At 42.5% G+C, this 17,881-nt stretch overlaps 1 protein-coding gene across 1 annotated transcript in view; it reads left to right on the top strand.

Moving 5' to 3' along the window:
- Nucleotides 1-17,881, top strand: part of zfpm2a (zinc finger protein, FOG family member 2a) — an 86,932-nt gene that overhangs the window by 13,990 nt on the left and 55,061 nt on the right. The window contains exon 4 of the mRNA XM_053327633.1: nt 10,454-10,578. Within this exon, the coding sequence (XP_053183608.1) occupies nt 10,454-10,578 (125 nt within the window). The remainder of the gene's footprint in view (nt 1-10,453; nt 10,579-17,881) is intronic.

Below are 17,881 nucleotides of genomic sequence, written 5' to 3' on the forward strand. Positions count from 1 at the left end.
CATGGTTGTTAGTTATATAATCTAAAATAGGGCAAAATGCAATCACCGTTCTTATCATCTGAGGAAGATGTCACCATATTCGGTTCTAGTTTTGTATGGATACGTAGGATGTGGCATATTGAGAATGCCCTTAATAAGATAATTCACTTTCAACCATTTTGTCCACATCTCAACCAAATTTGTGTCCACTTAAAAAAAAAATCACAATAGCATCTTTTCTTTATCTTTTTTTTTTTTTTACTGTGATTATTATTTCATATGAACAAGTCCAAAGAATTCAGCAGGGGAAAAAAAGAGCTGTTGCTAAATATAAAGCTGACTTAAAACGCGGCTGGTGGTGGTGTTTCTGCCCCCAGGGACTTGACACCCATCGTGTCTTTCTTTAGCTCTCTGAATATGTTTGTTCTGCAATGCTTACCCTCCCAGGCACACGTTTTTCTAAGAGGTATCATTGTAATTGGTTGAATATTTGATGTGTGTGTTTAGCATTAACATGGAGACACTTGTGCAAGCTGTGCTAGGGAATATAATACTGGGTAAACTGGATTGCTCAACTGAAACTTACTTGCATGTGGAAATGTTCATTTCTTTTGGCCTTTTTAAATAAAACTACAGAGGATATTTGAGTGACTTTGGTTTGTAGTTCTTTTTCATACATGAATTTGCAAGGCTCTTCTGCTAAATCTGGATGTGAGCACTTCAGATAGTGCTTAGTTTCATATGCATGTGTGCAATACTGCTTTTCTTTCATTCAGTTTGGTTTTTGTCATTATTATTTGGTCATAGGAATGCACTCAGTCTCATCCGAGCCATATCTCTCCCAAAACCCCCTACCCTTCTCTCTCTCTCTCTCTCTCTCTCTCTCTCTCTCTGTCTCTCTCTCTCTCTCTCTGTCTCTGTCTCTTTCTGTCTCTCTTTCTCTCTCCCTCCCACACACACTCACACACACATGTACAGCCTTCACACTGATAGGTATTGATATCAGAACAGTGCCCCTGCCTGTGAAGGCCTCTCATAGGTGATGAACAGCTGGGTCCAGCTGGGCCCGGCTTGGCCCGCTGGTCACGCCAATTCCGCCTCCTCTTATTTTTTGTTCAGGGGTGGTGGGGGGTGGGGCCCGCTTGTCAAGTGAATTAAAATACCAAATAATAGTAATAATAATGATAATAAAAAGTTAATAAAAAATGGCATGTTCCTCCCTGATTGTGCGAGTGTTGTGGTATTCAATTATGCAATTTTCATTGGCATATTAATCATCTTTTCAACAAACAAGCCGCCGTTAATTAAAGCAAAGCATGGATAAAGACGTGTTGCCGGATCATCACTCCGTTTATCACCGCGCACAGACCCGCAGTTAAGTAAATTCAGGCTGTGAGATGAATTTCAATGGTCTCTCTGCTTCTTCCTCTGTGTGTTTGCACGTGTGTGTGTGTGTGTGTGTGTGTGTGTGTGTGTGTGTGTGTGTGTGTTTGTGTATGTGTGTGTGTAGTTAACCATTTGTTTTTGCACATTGTGTTTTGGAGGTGGGGTTAGTGACGTTTCATGTCAGTTTGTGTGGGAAATAGATTTTTTTTCACACGTGTGAGGAGCTGTTGAGAATGGCTTTAATTGTTTAATACAGACCTCCAATTCATGTGGCAGATCTTTTTTTTAATCATATCCATTCTTTCTGCACACATTTGAATGTTTAATAGTCTTTGATTGTGACTGCCACTGTACAGATTAGTCAGACTGACTCAGGTTGTATGGCTTTAGATTTCTCTTTTGCCTCTCAGTGGCCACACTGAATGTGCAGAGGAGGCCACTGGAGCCATATGACATCTCTGTACACACAGGACAGCTCTGCCCATTCTCCTTGTCTCTTTTTCTCTGCTCTTTTTGTGCCGCCTCTGTGCCTTGCTCATTGGTGGGAGGGGATGGAGATTATTCAGGATCTGGTAAGATATGGGCTTCTCTAATCATAGCTCACTGCCTCTACTGTCATTCAGTCACTAAATAGAAGTGAGAAAATGTCTTGGTGACGGGAGCAGGCAGACAGCCATGCAAGTACTTGAGTTCCGCCAGCAGAAAAAGAACTCAAGGCATCTGTAGACATGTCGCTTGTCCCTGTCCCTCATTGTGGAGCAACTTTATCAGCACCAGCCGCTCACCCACTTGCTAAACTGGAGGGCCAGTCGCCTCTTAACTTAAACATAAGATCTTTGTGGTTTGAAGCACTCGGCTGCTCTGCGCCCCAATGTGGATCTGAAAAGCAAACATGAATCCAGTGTCGCCGTCGCCCATCACAAAATCACACCTCATGGAAAACTTGTTTCTGCTGTGTTAGCTTGAATCTAAATGCAGTCAAACAGACTGTTGCACTGGAGCAATATCCCCCCACTACCACTCCACCACCACCACCACCACCAAAGAAAAAAAAGAGAGATGATGGAAAGAAAGAAAGAGAGAGGGAGGAAGGGAGGGAGGGACGGAGAGAGAGGAGGAGGAGGAGGAGAAGGAGGAGGGGGAATGGGAGAGAGATGGAGATGGAGAAAGAGAAGGAGTGAGAGAGAGAGGGAGAGAGAGAGAGAGAGAAAGAGAGAGAGGAGGGGGGAGAGAAAAGTCAAAAACCTCCACATAACAATGCCGGAGAAAAATCAGAACATTTTCCACCGAAAGATGGGCCATTTCCAAATCCTTGTGCCCTATCAGACAAATTAAAGTAAATCAAGCATGAAATGAAGCAGAAGAGCCCGGAGATAAGGCTCCTTTAAGTCGTTTACAGATTAGGACAGAGAGAGAGAGAGAGAGAGAGAGAGAGTGAGAGAGAGAGAGAGAGGTGCATCTGGTCTCTGGCAGTGAAGGAGGCTAGTTTCTCATTTCACAATAGCAGCCTGTGTATAGGATTACTCTCCCCTGTCACCGACATGAGGAGCAGTGGGGGAATACACGTCCACAAAATGTGTCTAAATATGTCCCCTCAGAAATGTCTCAGACCAAAAAAAAAAAAAAAAAAACCTCTCTGCACCGGCCAGATGTGACACGAGATAAACAAACATGTTACACACATATAGGGTTTGACCCGTTGCAATCACTCTTTTTTTTTTTTTTTTTTTTGTGGATTTTGTTTGTTATTTTTTTCCGTCGACTCTTCACCTTTTCTTATGCTCAAGTGGCTTCATCACGGCGCGGCTTAAAATTCAAATGAATGCAGGATTGGCTGAGCCGCGTCACGTGATTGTACGGCTGTCAGCTCCTATGCACATGTTAAGCATGCCTTAGATCAGGTTTGGGGGAGGTGGGAAGGGGAGGTGTTGATGGTGGAGGGGTGCGTGGTGGTGGTGGCGGGGGGTGTTGTTGTACAAATTATATTCTGAAAATGTGATTTTGTTTTAATGCTGCATCGCTCTGTAAACTGGTTTGTTTAATATGTACGTCGTACTTCTATTTTCTGTCTTACATCAACAGATTAATTGCTGTTTTATTTTAGTACTCGCGAATAATCAAAACATAATTATGGAGGTAGTTGCTCATGGAGGAACGATATTTTACAGTGTACACACACACACACACACACACACACACAGAGAGGCAGGCACATACACTCATTCATGCATGCACGCAGGAACTAAACAACCCCCCCCCCTTTCCACCCTCACACACTCGCTTACTTGCACACACACACTCACTTGCACCCACGCGAGGCAAGGGTGCACTGCTCTTTGATGCCGCCTGTAGAGCCCTCGCTGGATTTTGTTTCACTCCTTTCGTGTATCTTTTCTTGGGAGTGATGAGAGGTGGGCTCGGCCGCGGCGCTCGGCTCGCTCCGACAGAGACGAGAGCTGGCCTCAGTCGCCGGGTAGCTGCTCTCCCGAGCCTTAACCTTGACCTTCCCAGCCCAAGTCTTAGGTTTAGCTCCTTTATCTCGCTATCTCCAGGCATTTAAAAATACTCCTGAAACTCAATGATTTAACCCGCTTTTACGCTGTTCACATCAAAACTGGATGAAAAAAAAAAAGCTTAATCCATCTTATCTGTTGACTGTCAAACTGCTCCGGCTAAAACCTACTCACAAAAGACAACTAGGTCACCCAGGAAAAAAAAAACAGAATTCCCCGTTACCCAGGGGAAGTTGCAGCCTGGTAATTGACTTGGGAGGAGATTCAGGAGTACTTTAAAAATAGTCTCTTGCTGAATTAATTACAGAATATCAAGACCTGGAAGTGGCAATGTTTACTTGTGTTCCTTTCTAAAAAGTTATTTGTTTAGATATTTCATAGCACAGAATATTTTTAAACCCAATATCTACCTGTATATACTTCCAAATATAACAATTGCATCTCATGCTGTGTTTTACACACTTATTTATAGCAAGAGCAAGACTGAAAACACTAACTTCCTTTTGCAGCTAAATTCTTCGCCTTTTTATCCATCCATCTCAAATACATGCACTCCCAGTGAACATACCATCAATTACTCATTCATCCTGACACACTCAGGTAGAGTAATGTCCTTTTGATGGTTCTGAAATTTTAAGAAAAGCATTTAAAATAATCAGATTGCAGCAGGAGTGGTGTGTGTCCTCTAGATGTTGTCGGCGATAGGGAGATATCTTTGTGTGAGGACAGTCATTCTTTAAGTTTTGCTGTCTGCCTTTACATGCTATCAATAGAAATTGTAGTGCTTCTCTAAAGATGGATGTCTCACAGATTGTTGTCAGCAGGCCCGCCGCTAACTTCGCCAGGCTTTTGTTGAAACTGAGCGCTTGACAGCTGGTATATTTCAATTGCTCAATGACACCAAACAACAGTCTCCATGTTGATAATGTACTGCAAGTTCTTGCATGTGAGTGAGTGAGCGAGTGAGTGAGTGAGCGAGTGAGTGAGTGAGCGAGTGAGTGAGTGAGTGAGTGTGTGTGTGTGTGTAGCTGCACTACTCTGTACTGTTCATTTATTTATTTCAGTTCAGATTCAAAGAGGGTCATGGGAAAGATCCTGGGTTTGTCCTCATGATTTACATCCAGTGCCAACATTCAGTATGCATGAAGTAGTGCAAGGCGGAAAGTAAGAGTGTGGAGAGTGTGGGGAGGAGGATGGGCATGTAGCGTGTCAGACTAGTCTTGTCACACACCTGGAATTAAGGTTTGGCTTCTTAATAATAGCAAACACGGTTTCTGCTTACCTTAAATAATGTTTTCAAACCTATAGTTCAATACTCACTGGTCCTAATCAGTGTAACTTTCATTTTCATCTTCTTGCATTTCTTTTCACATGGGAAAAATTTAAAGAATACCGAACAACATCATTAAAAGTCTCATGAGGACATCCCCTCCTCTCACAGGTTAGCTGGATCTGGGGTTGGAGCGACAAAATAAACACAGGAAGAAGGTCCTGGCTGCCCAAATGTCAACGAGGCAACATACTTTGCCAGTCCAGTCATGCATCCGCATCCCACTATGCAAAGTGCACCTGGCTACAGGAGCTATTGAGCTCATGGCTCAAACTTGCATGAGTATATTTGGGTTAGATTGAGGTCAGAATTTCTTTTGTGACCAGACCAAGACCACTTCCTCTGGGTCTTGGTGTGGTTGTTTTGATCCACACTCAGGTATGATTGCTGCCCAGATGAATCATACCAAAGAAAACACAAACCAAACAATATAGGTACGAAATGGAGCTTACTTGCACCAATTGTCAACATAAAATTATACCATTTTTATTTGACATATCCACGATATTCCCCCCAACCTAAACCAACCAGGATTTCATCACCATTTGATATAATCTCATCATTCTTGTCTGCCGATGGAATAGAAACACCTGCATTCCCAGCTGTCTCTGAGCTATATTTCCAAGGCATTGTTGAGGCTTTCTACAATGAGCAGGGTGGGTGTCTTCCATCCATTGAACCCCCCCCCCCCCCCCCCCACACACACACACACACAACAACCCACGTCACCCCACAACCCCCTACTCAGCTTGTGTGGAGTATCACAGCTAAAAATGCCCTAATCCCCTTGGCTTGTTTAACTCTTTCCCCCCAAGCAGTCCACTGCCTGAAAACAAGCCTGACCTAAAGGGTGAATCCCCCTTACCAAAATCGCCCCCACCCCTCTTCTCCCCACACACACACACACACACACACACTTCTCATTTGACCAAACTCATGTGGTTGCCTGGAAACTTGCTGTCCAGCAAACAGTCAACTCTTTCCCCCCTGCTGTTCGAAAGAGACCTGTGCCAAAAAAAGCAGCCACATCTAGGTGGGTTGGGTTGGGGAGGATAGAGGTGGGTGAGAAGGAGGTGATGTGTGGTGTCTGGGATGGGTGGATGGGTTCCTTCAGTGTTTTAAAACAAGCGCCTTTCTCAGAGATAATAGTGTGAGCTGTGGGTTATAAATGATGCATTTTGCTCACTTGGACCTGATAATAGCGGTTTGGGTTGGGGGGGAGAAAGTTCATCGCTCTCTTATCAAAGCTCTGTGACATTTCTCCTTCAGCTGTAAAATTTCATATCACATATCTGCTTTAAAGATGTGGCACCTTTTGTTGAACTGATACAGAGCATTCCATTTCACCCCATATGCCTCTCATGGTATATTAATTTATAGCCCATTTGCTGGCTCTATAACACGCCCTATCAGTAGAGATGACTGGGATTCAGTAGGACATCTTTGAATTGCCACACACAGGTTATTGAACTTTGAACAGCAGTCATTTATTTGCTTTGATTCAAAGGTACTGCTTGATATCAAAAGGGATCGTCCACAGTGTGAAGCTCAGGCATATTTTCCCCACTTGTCTCCACTCTGTTGTTCTTTGTTTCCCTCTAACATCCGCTCTTGCTCTTATTATACTCAAGACATCTGGAAAATAGTGAAATAAACCTCTTGCTAGATCACTAATCAGTGTATTTTCTTACTGTCCCTGGAGGGGTTTTCCCTTTAAAGTTGGTACCTTGAAATAGTTCGAGAAGTCAAATCCATGTTGAAAAGAGCTTGAGCAGATCCATTGCTTTAACAAATGTTAATCTGCAGTAGCAAGTTGATGATGTCATTTGTCATTTCTGACCATTAGCACAGACCTTACTCCAGGCCAGAATTTATATTAAGAATATCCAGTCTTACACCTCTTGTGCATTAATAGAAACATTCAGGGTAAAATCTATCATGACATTTTAACGTATTAAGGAAAATGTGAGGAATTTTTAAAGAAAGAATGTAAATGGGTTATTAAAACAACAGATTAAACAGGTTTAAAATGAATTTATCCCATATTCCAAACCTTTAACCATCTAAACATCACACTTTGCTCCAACCATTAGACCTTTACTTTAATTTTCAGTGGAGATGCTAAAAACATGAGGCTGAATTTATGGCAAAATGTGTATAAAATGAAATCATCTGTGTTGGAGTTTTGAATTTGATTGTATGGTGCAGCCATAAACACATGGGTTTGAGTATTTCAATCAGTGTAAACATCATATAACATCAATGAAGAACTGGAACGAGCTCATACGGAATGCATTGTACATTCGATACTGTCAGACAGTGTGGAATAACATGATTTTCCTTCCCTTTATGCCACATCAGGGGCAATAAAAGGGGGAAAATTGCATCGTATTTAAAGTAGAAAGTGTCTCTATCTATCAATAGTCCACACCCATTTATTCTTTAAATCATACTAGCCTGGCACCCTGCCACCAAGAAGCGTATTAGTATTCAGTCATAGGCCACTGAAGGGAGAGAAGAGGTTCCTTATTCCTCTGCACAATAACAGAAAATGGACACACGTACACACACACAACAAAAAAAAACAAACAGATGCCAGCGTGGAGCATCTTGGGTGCTATCTGAGGAGGATCTCTCCACACAAAGGGACATTCATTGGTCTGCCAAGTATCTGTGGAGTGCAGGAACAGACCCTAGAGTCTAGCGACAGATGATGATCTTATCGAGGGTGGGGTGGAGGGTAGTTGGTGGTTGAGGGGGTGTTGAGGGTGGGGGGGGGGTGTAGAGGGTGAAGGTGGTGGAGAGGGCTTGGTTGGGATTTGGAGGAGGGGGTACAGCTCTTGAGCCACATCATTATGATTGGCCAAATGTGTGGCATTTGAGAATTGGATGATGAGGAACGTTGAAGAGAGAACACAGGCTTGTTAAATCTCCTAATAGTCAATGATGAGCTTTCTTTATGCTTCTGAATGTTGTTAACAGTTTGTTGCGTTAAACACTGCCTCGTGAATTTGTTCTAAATGTATTTTAGTTATTTGGGGTCATAGATTTGGAATGTAGGGGCGTGTAAGGAGTTGAATTATCACTTCGACATTAAGACTTTTTGGACTCATAATGACAGAAATTGTTGGTAGCCCAGTTGATAACAAGATACATCTGTCAGTAGATTTTTGCAACGTTAGTAAACCTGAAACACTCAGAGAACATACAGACAGTTCATGAAGGGAACTCATTATTCATCCATGGGTGTTTTTGTGGAGATCTTCCACTAGTATCTGTAACAGATGTGACAAGCCATCTGTGAGCCAAGGTCCTCAGGCAACATTTGGTGCGAGATACACACAACTGGCACCTAAACATGGTGGACCACATAATGCACAAATTGAATCGTACAACCCCCCCCCTTCCACCCTCACTACCGGCTACCCACTTTTACTCCGTGCATCCCACCCCCTCCTAAAAAAAAAAAAAAAAAAAGGAAAGAAAAGGGGAAAGGAAAGAAATCAGAATGGTTGGCCGGGGATGGTTTGAGCTGTGTGTCAAGCGGGGCTAAACAGGAACTTGCATCCAAGCGGTTAAAGGCCGTGGGTCTTATCTGAGGACAAACAGAATGCATCAAGCGGTGGCTGTTGCTCTCAGTGATGACGACCAGCTGTGCACCAATGTTTAATTATTTCTCTGTAATGAGCTTACCCACCTTCCACTGCAGCACCAGGAAGACAGCATGCAACAGCAGGAACACAGGAGGGGGAGAGAGGAGACAGAGTGAGAGAAAGAATAAGATAACGCAGCTCCGATTATCTTATTTTTGGGCCCATTCCAAAACTATACATGTTTTTTCCATGAAACGTAACCAAATGTTTATACTGTGTGTTAGTGTTTCAGAGATTTAGCATCTAACTATAACAAAGGTTTGGTTTGAGGGTTTTCATCATTATGGGGTGACATTTAGCTCTTTATTGTTACAAGGGTGATCGCGACTGATGAGCACATGATCTGCAAGGTGTCATTTGTTATGAGTAATAACGCCAGCCTGATGTTTAGATCATGTTTATGCATGCAAAGGAGCACATAAGCGCACATTTCCATACCCGCACAACAGACGGACACAATGGCATGCCACAGATACACAGCTGATATTTACAGAGTAGAACAGGGCTGAATAGGTCATTATACCACAGACGCATCAGAAAGTTCAGTGATTACTTCAGCTCATTCAGCATGAGCCGAATGCCCTGAATACCTATTAGTCACATGTGTGAACAAATAGGTTAAAAGACACGATGTTAACAACATGTATAGAGTTTGCATTATAATACTAAAATTCTGCCTTAATGAAATATAAAAAATATAAAAGTAGAATCTTCTCCAGGCCCGCCAGAGCTGTGATGATGCTCTGTAGCCGACCCTGAACTCTTAACTCTCAAAGGTCAGTCCAGTGATAAAAATGGTCCAAAATAGAGAAGGCCTCAAACATGATAAAAATATGTTTGGGTTTGTTGAACTTCTTGTGATCAAAAAGTTTATAAAAGCCAACATAACTTGTACTTACACATGTCTGAATCATCAGATTTCCCTTGAGAAGACCTCTTAGTGTTGTCAAGGCAACCAGTCGGAAATGTACAGTTGAGAGCTGCATACTTTCCCTTCGTGACACACATAGACACACGCATACACGCACACAGGGAAACATCCTCCTCGGTAAACTATGTCACGGTCTGCCATGGGGTTTATCATAACTATTTGATTAATCACCATCCTGAAAAAGTACACTGAATCTAAGAGATAAGATAGCTGAGTGTGTCAGGGAGGTGAGCACCGGTAGTACTAACAGTGCTATCCGGTTTCACTGTTAATTAACTGGAGCTCTGCACAGCACTAACAAGGGCCCAGCCTTCCTGGAACAACAGAAATAGGCCTGCCACTAGCTGCTCCCGCCAGCCAGCGAGCCTGCAGTGTCTCACAGAGATTATCTCAACAGAAGACACCTTTCAAGTAAGGTTAGCGCACCATGTGTCTGAGGAACACCATCAGATGGATGCTTCCTTGATTTGCTTATCCATTTTGAAACTGCTTGGCTTTAACCTTCACTGTTTACTGCTTGGCTTTGAGGCTATAATATGATGGCTCATAAAGGTTTGAGGTGAAAGGACAATGAATTTAACGTCACTGTGATTGGATGTGGAACTAGCGTTTTTAATATAGCGCTGTGGCTGACTGTGGTTTGGTTCTGGTGTGTTTTTAGGAGAGCTGGACGCATTCCTCAAAGATGGCGAGCGTCGGATCCACAGCCGGCAGCAGCTGCCTGTGGGGACAACATGGGGACCCTTCGAGGGGAAGATTGAGATGAGCACTGACAACAGCACACTGGTATGTTAATGTTTTGGTCGACTACTTTTCAACTATTTAACATTAGGGTACCACTTTTAAATATGAACCAACTACAAATTGTGCAGTAGATTATGAAATTCAGCAAATATAAAACAAAACAAGCTTAAGACACAAAGGTGCAGTGTGTAGACTTTAGTGGCATCTTTAGAGTACAGTAGCCCAGAATGGACAAACCAAACACTGACTCTAGAGAGTGGCTTTCATATTTGTCCTGAGTTTCATGGCCACGGTATTTTCTCGACCTCACCGTTAGATGCCACTAAATCTTACACACTGGCACTTTATAGTAACACAAAATGAACAAATGACTAACTCTATCTAAATCTAGATGATAAATGTGTGATTTGAGAAGTGATTTAAAAGAGGACCCAGTGTCAGCCAAGCAAATCTGATCAGGCACATTGTTACAGAGGCATGGGGTCTTAACCGGAAAAAGACTCAATCACCCCCTGGTCTTAAGCTTGCACTCAAGAATGGGTCAGATGGGTTAGGGTTAGGGTTAGGTTCATATAGATTTGAGAGTTTAGCAATGTAGCTAGCTGCCTGACTTAAAATATTAACCGTAAAATAAGATAAAAAGCCAGAAGCCGGAGCAAAGATGCTAAAACATGTTCAAAAGTGGTTGCCTAAATGTTCTCCATATTAATAGCTTGCCACACAGCATTAATCACTGATTCATTAACCATTATTAAGCCATTTGGATCAAAAGCAGTGCCCTGAAATTGTCAGGATCCTTAGAACTTATTGTAAGCTCACTTTATTTGGTCAAACGTTGCCCTTGACAGCTATGGCAATATGATTACTAGAAAGTTCTACATCTAAAGACCATATTAATGGCAATTCCTATGACATTCGATCCTATTGAGGTGACTCTTCTGGGATCCAACTGGCCCCCAACAAAAGCCTTTGAAGTGCATCCATTTTAACCATTTAATCTGCATATTTTATGACAAAACACTTTAATTGAACTCAGTCCAGGCTTCAATTGAATGAAGTCACAATCCATTATTTTTGATGTTACCCTGCACCCGGCAGCTTTATATCACTTGTTTTAAAGATCCCAGCAGAGGCTTGTGTTGACCTGCTGCACTGGTGGAGTGGAGAGTCCTCCGTGGGTTTGATATTCCATTCTACATTTGGATTAATTAAGCAATTCTTATTAAAATTGTAACCAGCCTCACATTCATCCCGTTAAGAAACATAAGGAAAAGTCCATGAGGATTTTGGACTCAGAGCCTTCCACTCCCCCACCCCCTGTTTTCCCAGATTCCTTAAACGCATAACTTTATTAAATCATTTTCAGAGCAGTTTCAACTGTTTTCTAAGCTCCCCTCGTGGTTTTTGAAGTCATCAGTGGCTTTAAATAACTCAGGCCGTATTATAGCCATGAAATATGGCTTCTCTCAGGGTAAAGCCAGTTATCCTTGGGCGGAAAAGTGATTTGACAGAGCAACACCTCAAGTTGCCTTCCAAAGTAACACACTCCATATATTTCTCCAGCAATCTCAGCTTGAATTTCCCTGAAAGGCATCTAAAACCAACCTTCAACCATCCCTCAAATGACCCTCAGACTCACCAAGAGATGTCATATAAACAAATCTTTTCAAATATGTTTTTATGCTTGAGTTCTTTTTTTTGTCAGTAGATGCAAACTCTGAACAAATTCATCATCTACCTGCTGAACAAAACGCATAAACTGATTGTATTCTTCAGGATTGCTCTAGGCAGGAGTGATAAGTTCTTAACTAACTGCCCTCCGAGGAATTCATTGCTATACTTTCCAGATCCTCCTCAGGTTTTCTTTCTTTTTTTTAAGTGAGCAGGTGCTGGTCATCACCTGTAATAGGCTGTGGAAGGGTTACAGAATATGCCAAGCCTCCCTCGCAATTAAAAGCAGAGGAAGAAGCGCTGGCATATTGCATCTCATGTGTGTCTATTCTCTTGGGGGCCCTTTTCAATGCTTTGCTGCTTGCCCTCCTCCTCTCCAAAGTCTCATCTCTCAAATGGGGTACTGGCTGTTAGCAGCTTCTCACTATCTCTCATTAAAGGCTAGGTTAACCCAACTGGCATGTTTTGTGTTATTGAGCCTCCTTTTGAGGTTCTGTGCAACTTTTTACTTTGTTTTTTAGAAGCTCAATAAACCAGAAACCATCCTTCAACTTCTGTATTTTAAGTGCAAGACAAGGGAATCATCTCATTTACACTAGCATGGCTTTCTTTCTTTCTTTCCTTCTTTCCTTTCTTTTAATGCCATGGCCGGAGGCATTATCTTTTCGGGTTGTCCATCCATGCATTCCATTCTTGTGAATGTGATATATTTAGGAACACCATGAAAGGATTTCTTCAAATTTGGCATAAACATCCACTTGGACTCAAGAATGAACTGATAAGATAATAGCAGTCAAAGGTCAAAGGTCAAGATCACTGTGCCCTCGCAAAACATGCTTTTGGCCATAACTCCAGAATTCATGTGCTGATTATGAAGACGTTTCATACATATGTCTAATAGTATAAAATGATGTAGGTATGATTCTTTATACCAAAAGGTCAAAGGTCAACTTCACTGTGATGTAATGTTCTGCATAAACATTTTTCTAGCCATTGTTCAGTTATTCAACGCCATAACTCAGGAACAGAAGGGGAGTCTTTAAACGTATTTGCTCTGATACTGAATTGGTGACACTAATCTTGGTGCGCACCTGGAAACTGTGGAGATTTGATAGATTTTATGTACTGTTGGATTGAAGATGTGTGTAAAGCATCCACATTTTAGAATTTGTAGCAACATCCGTATCTGAAGCATCGTCTGCTGTCATGAATACAACTTTGTGTTCTATCAGACTCGTCTTTATCGGCCAGGCATGTGAAGACATACATGAAAATACACCTAATACCTTCAAAGTCTTCACTACAAATACTACATGAATCCGGACAGACACGGATGTAAACTGCAACTTGACTGGTTAGTGGAGGCATACAACTGCGAGGCGGGATTTCTAGTTTAATCAAACCTCTAGTCATTGAGCTGTTGCCTTGTTAAACATGCAGCCGTTGGCAACATCCCGAACATGGCGCTGCATTTATCTCTGTTATGTCAGTGGGAGGCGAGGGAGTTGTGCAAATCTTCAAACACAGACTGACTGAGGACAGGAACAAAACCCCAATGCCTCACCTGGAGAGGGAAAGAGGGAAAAGTTAAAATAATAAATGTGGAGAGAGACGAGGAGGAGAGAGACAGAAGGAGAGAAAAGGGCTGGCTAGTTTTGATGCATGTCAGGGCGGCTGGTGCTGCGTAGAGGGGTCACAAGGCTCTAGAAAGCGTTTGAGGTAGAAATAAAGGCTCATTGCTTCATGGGTCTCTACTTCACCTAGGAGGCACACTCAGTCATTCTTATGAAATGTGACCTCCACAGACTATTAAATCTCCTTTTACTCTTAGATTTTTGAAACCATAGAGGTGAATGAATTACCCGAAGGCAGCCAGGTATATGGCAGGAGTGACATCTCTCTCATGCTTGAAACACATCACCCACCGGTGAGATATTGATATGCCCTCCCTGAAATCAAACATATTTTATCCCTTCATCGAGACACATCATTTCAGATATGACTTTTTAGAGGTCAGGCTATTTTTGTAGAGCCAACGCGTACGGTGCATAGGTCCCTTTCTCAATCCTTGGCATCGCGCCCAGAAAGGGACTAAAGTGTAATGACTCCTTAAAGTGGCTTACTGTAAATAATGAAAATACAGTGAATTTAAGCAGCTTTGCATTAAACTGGACAGGAGTAGCACTTTGGCACACTCAGAACCGTTTAAGGTGGAGACTATGTTAGGTCCAGCTGGTGTCTGGGGAGTAGTCTTGTGGTGTCTGATGGAGAGTTGGGTAAGGATGGGAGAAGAGAGGGGAGGGGGGGGGGGTTACTGGTCCCTAGAGGAAGCAAATGGGAGCAGGAGCTAAAGCTGGCCCTAGCTACATGTGCTGTGGCATGAGAGCCGATGTGGGCTGGCTGCTGGTGGACAACAGGCCTCGGTAGCTGACCAAAGTGATGGATGATGCTGAGAAAGAACGGCGAGTGGAGCGTTACATGCAGTTGCTGGAAAGAGAGGCATAAAGCTTGGAAAAAGAAAGAATGAAAAGAGAGAGAGAGAGTGCGTATGAGAGAGAGAGAGAGATGTGGGAGAGAGGAGGCAGGAAAAAACAGAGGGGAAAAAGCATGACAGGAAATCTGGGCATCTGCAGGACAGAGATAGGGTCACATCTCGACCGTTTATCAAAGAGGAAAGCAGATTTCACAGCTGATGGGTCGGCCGTGGCAGGTCTGTAGACCCCAGGGGCTAAGCTTGGCATGAGGGACTGGAGTTATAGTTATTGCTGTTGCAGACCTGTTAACACAATCACATTGCACTGTATTGGACAGATCATATACCTTGCCTTACTGTGGTATTTTTTACGCTCTTTATCATTCTTAGATCACTTATAGACTGCATAGCTTTTTTATCCCAATATCATTTCTCAACTGTTTTCTAGATTTAGTATTTCTAAGATGATAATAGTACAATATATATGATTTTGTGAACATTTCAGTACTCAATGAGTGGCTGAAATTGGAGAAACAGAAAGGTCTCAACTCTATAGAGACTAGAGTATGAACTGAAAACAAAGTAATTCACTTGGGTCAGCGCACTTAGTGGTGAGTAAGGCAGAAGTGAGGATGCAGAGGAGGTTTGCTCAAAGCAAGTTATAGACAGAAATACCAAAAATAAGAGAGTGAAAAAAATCTAGGAATAAAAGAAAATATTTGGCATTGCTGCTGTTGTTGACCGCTCTTCCCTGCTCCTGTTCCTCTTCCTCCTCCTCTCCTCTCTCCTCTGTGTCTGACTGATGGAGCTGCCAGAGCGCCGTCTCATCCCTCACTTCTCTCACTGATCAATCAGACCATTAGACTCCAATTACAGCCGCAGCCCCGGCGCAGGTGAGCGACGAGCACATTCAGCCGGCTGCCGACAACGCCTCTGCCCGGGCTCCTCACACTCTCCAAATTAACGCAAATTAATAGTGACACTCAGACATAAATGTCTGCAATCGGGGGGCTAAATTAACAGTCTGGGTCGAAGCTATTGAGTAGCAGGTGTCTTTAAAGGTGGTAATTACCTATGCTGGACAGAACCGGGAGGAGAAGGTGGCCCACGGTTTGCCTGGAGTAAGAGGCCTGGCCCCGGTGAGCCTGGCTTCCATTGTAGGTGTTAATAATTGATTGGGAGGCAAGCTATTAATGAGCAGCAGATTTAGAGCTCTGTTGTAAATGTGTGTTGATGAGGGTGTTGCCGCCTCTTGTACAATGCCTTACCAATGCTAATTACTGGGGCTTAGTCAAGGTGCACTGTAATGAGTCTGGATTCAATAGAATTCTGTCTTTATGTGTTTTGAGGGGCTTTTAGTGCAAATTACACAGTAATTGAAATGCATAAGACTTAATTCTAGATTAAGATCAAGGCAGTTTTTTTTATCTTCCATCTTAATATACTTATTGTATATTAGTTGAATTTGCTTTGAGCCAAGGTTTATTATAAAACAGATCTACAACTGTGATCTCGTTTTCACACAATGGGAATGATTTGAAAATTGCAGGTTACAAGGACATCATAAAAGTCAACAAGCGCTAATGGCTTTATGAGTATAATAACCAATTTAGTCCTAACGTGAGCTGATATTGTCTCACAATATTAACCTTGATCATACATCATCGTAATTATGATACTGTTATTTTTTAGCCAATATCTGAGACTGGTGGGATATTAAGTGTTTAATCCAACAAACATCTTCCAGTTGAGGAATAACATACAGACAGATGATAACCACTATTGAGTTTTTCTATAATTCTGTCATTTAGAATTGTGTTAGATACAAAATGAAGCCTTTATTTTTCTGGGTAAATCATCTAGTAAATGAAATTCTAACATTGCGTAACATTATTTATTTTTTCAACTCTTCAGTGTGAAAAATAAAATATCTTTTGCTAAAATGTGCAGGAGAACACAGCTATTAAATGCTTGTGTGCTTACACGTGTGCACAAGTGTGTCCCCGTGTTTGAGTGTACATGCACTTGAAGGTGTGAATTTTGGGTCACAGTGTGTGTTTATGTGTGTGTGTGTGTGTGTGTGTGTGTGTGTGTGTGTGTGTGTGTATGTGCCTGTGTGTGGGAGGGCATGTGTGAGCGCAGACTGTGTGCTGCTTTCAGCTGTGAACAGAGAGCTTTAGCTTGTAGACTACAGAAGAGCGAAAATGTCAAGATACTGTCCTAATTTTCACCTGGGACAGAGAGAGAGGCAGAGGCTGTCAGCCGATGGAGTGTGATTATTGTGTAATTTAGTACAAGGGTAGGAATATGGGCCTTTGCAACCAAAAAATGCTCCAGAAATTATTCAGCCCATCACTCAAGCCATTTATCTCACCCCTTTTGCCCACCCTCTCCCTCCAATATGTTTATTGTTAGCTACCCCTAAACTTTAACAAGTGGCGGCGGATTTTTCTGTTTCAGAAATTATATTTTTCTTCTTGTCATTGCTTCATTAATCAAGAGGAGGCATTCTGAAAAATGTTTTGTTTTGGAGGCTGCAATCTATTTTGTGTGTGTGTGTGTTGTAGTTAATCTGCGCCCGTGGCAGGTTTCCCCTCCGAAACGCAGCGCTAAGCAGCGGTATCGCAGGCCTATTGTTGTAGCCTCTGTCATAGCAAGGAGAGCCTGATGCAGGCCTGGGCTCGCCTGATAAGGAAAAGAGGATTCAACATGGCTGGAAAGGAGAATCAGTGGGACTTGAGAGTGGAGTACGGATGGGGCAGATGCGCTCGCACACACACACACACACACAGACACACACACAGACACACACATACATACAGACTCACACAAACATACAGAAAGATACACACATGTTCTACACACATACAGTCACACATGAGCCGACACACACACAAATCATCGCCATCATCACACTGGCACATGCCCAGGCAATTATTTACAGTAACATCCAATTACATATGCAAGAAGGCACCCTAGGATAGGACCTCTCTGTAGCATAGCTGCTAAATGACACACACATATACACAGCCACAGACTCAAATATCGCACCCACATGCACATAAACAAACATGCCATTAAACTGGGGGAAAAAACAAAAAAAAACAATTTAAAGTCCAAACATTTTGATTTATGTTTGCATTTAAAGGTGCCTGCCTATGCTTTCTATCTGAAAGTCACACTGTCTTGGATATGGTTTTG

This window comes from Scomber japonicus, chromosome 10 (genome assembly GCF_027409825.1).
Source record: "Scomber japonicus isolate fScoJap1 chromosome 10, fScoJap1.pri, whole genome shotgun sequence".
Classification (NCBI taxonomy): domain Eukaryota; kingdom Metazoa; phylum Chordata; class Actinopteri; order Scombriformes; family Scombridae; genus Scomber; species Scomber japonicus.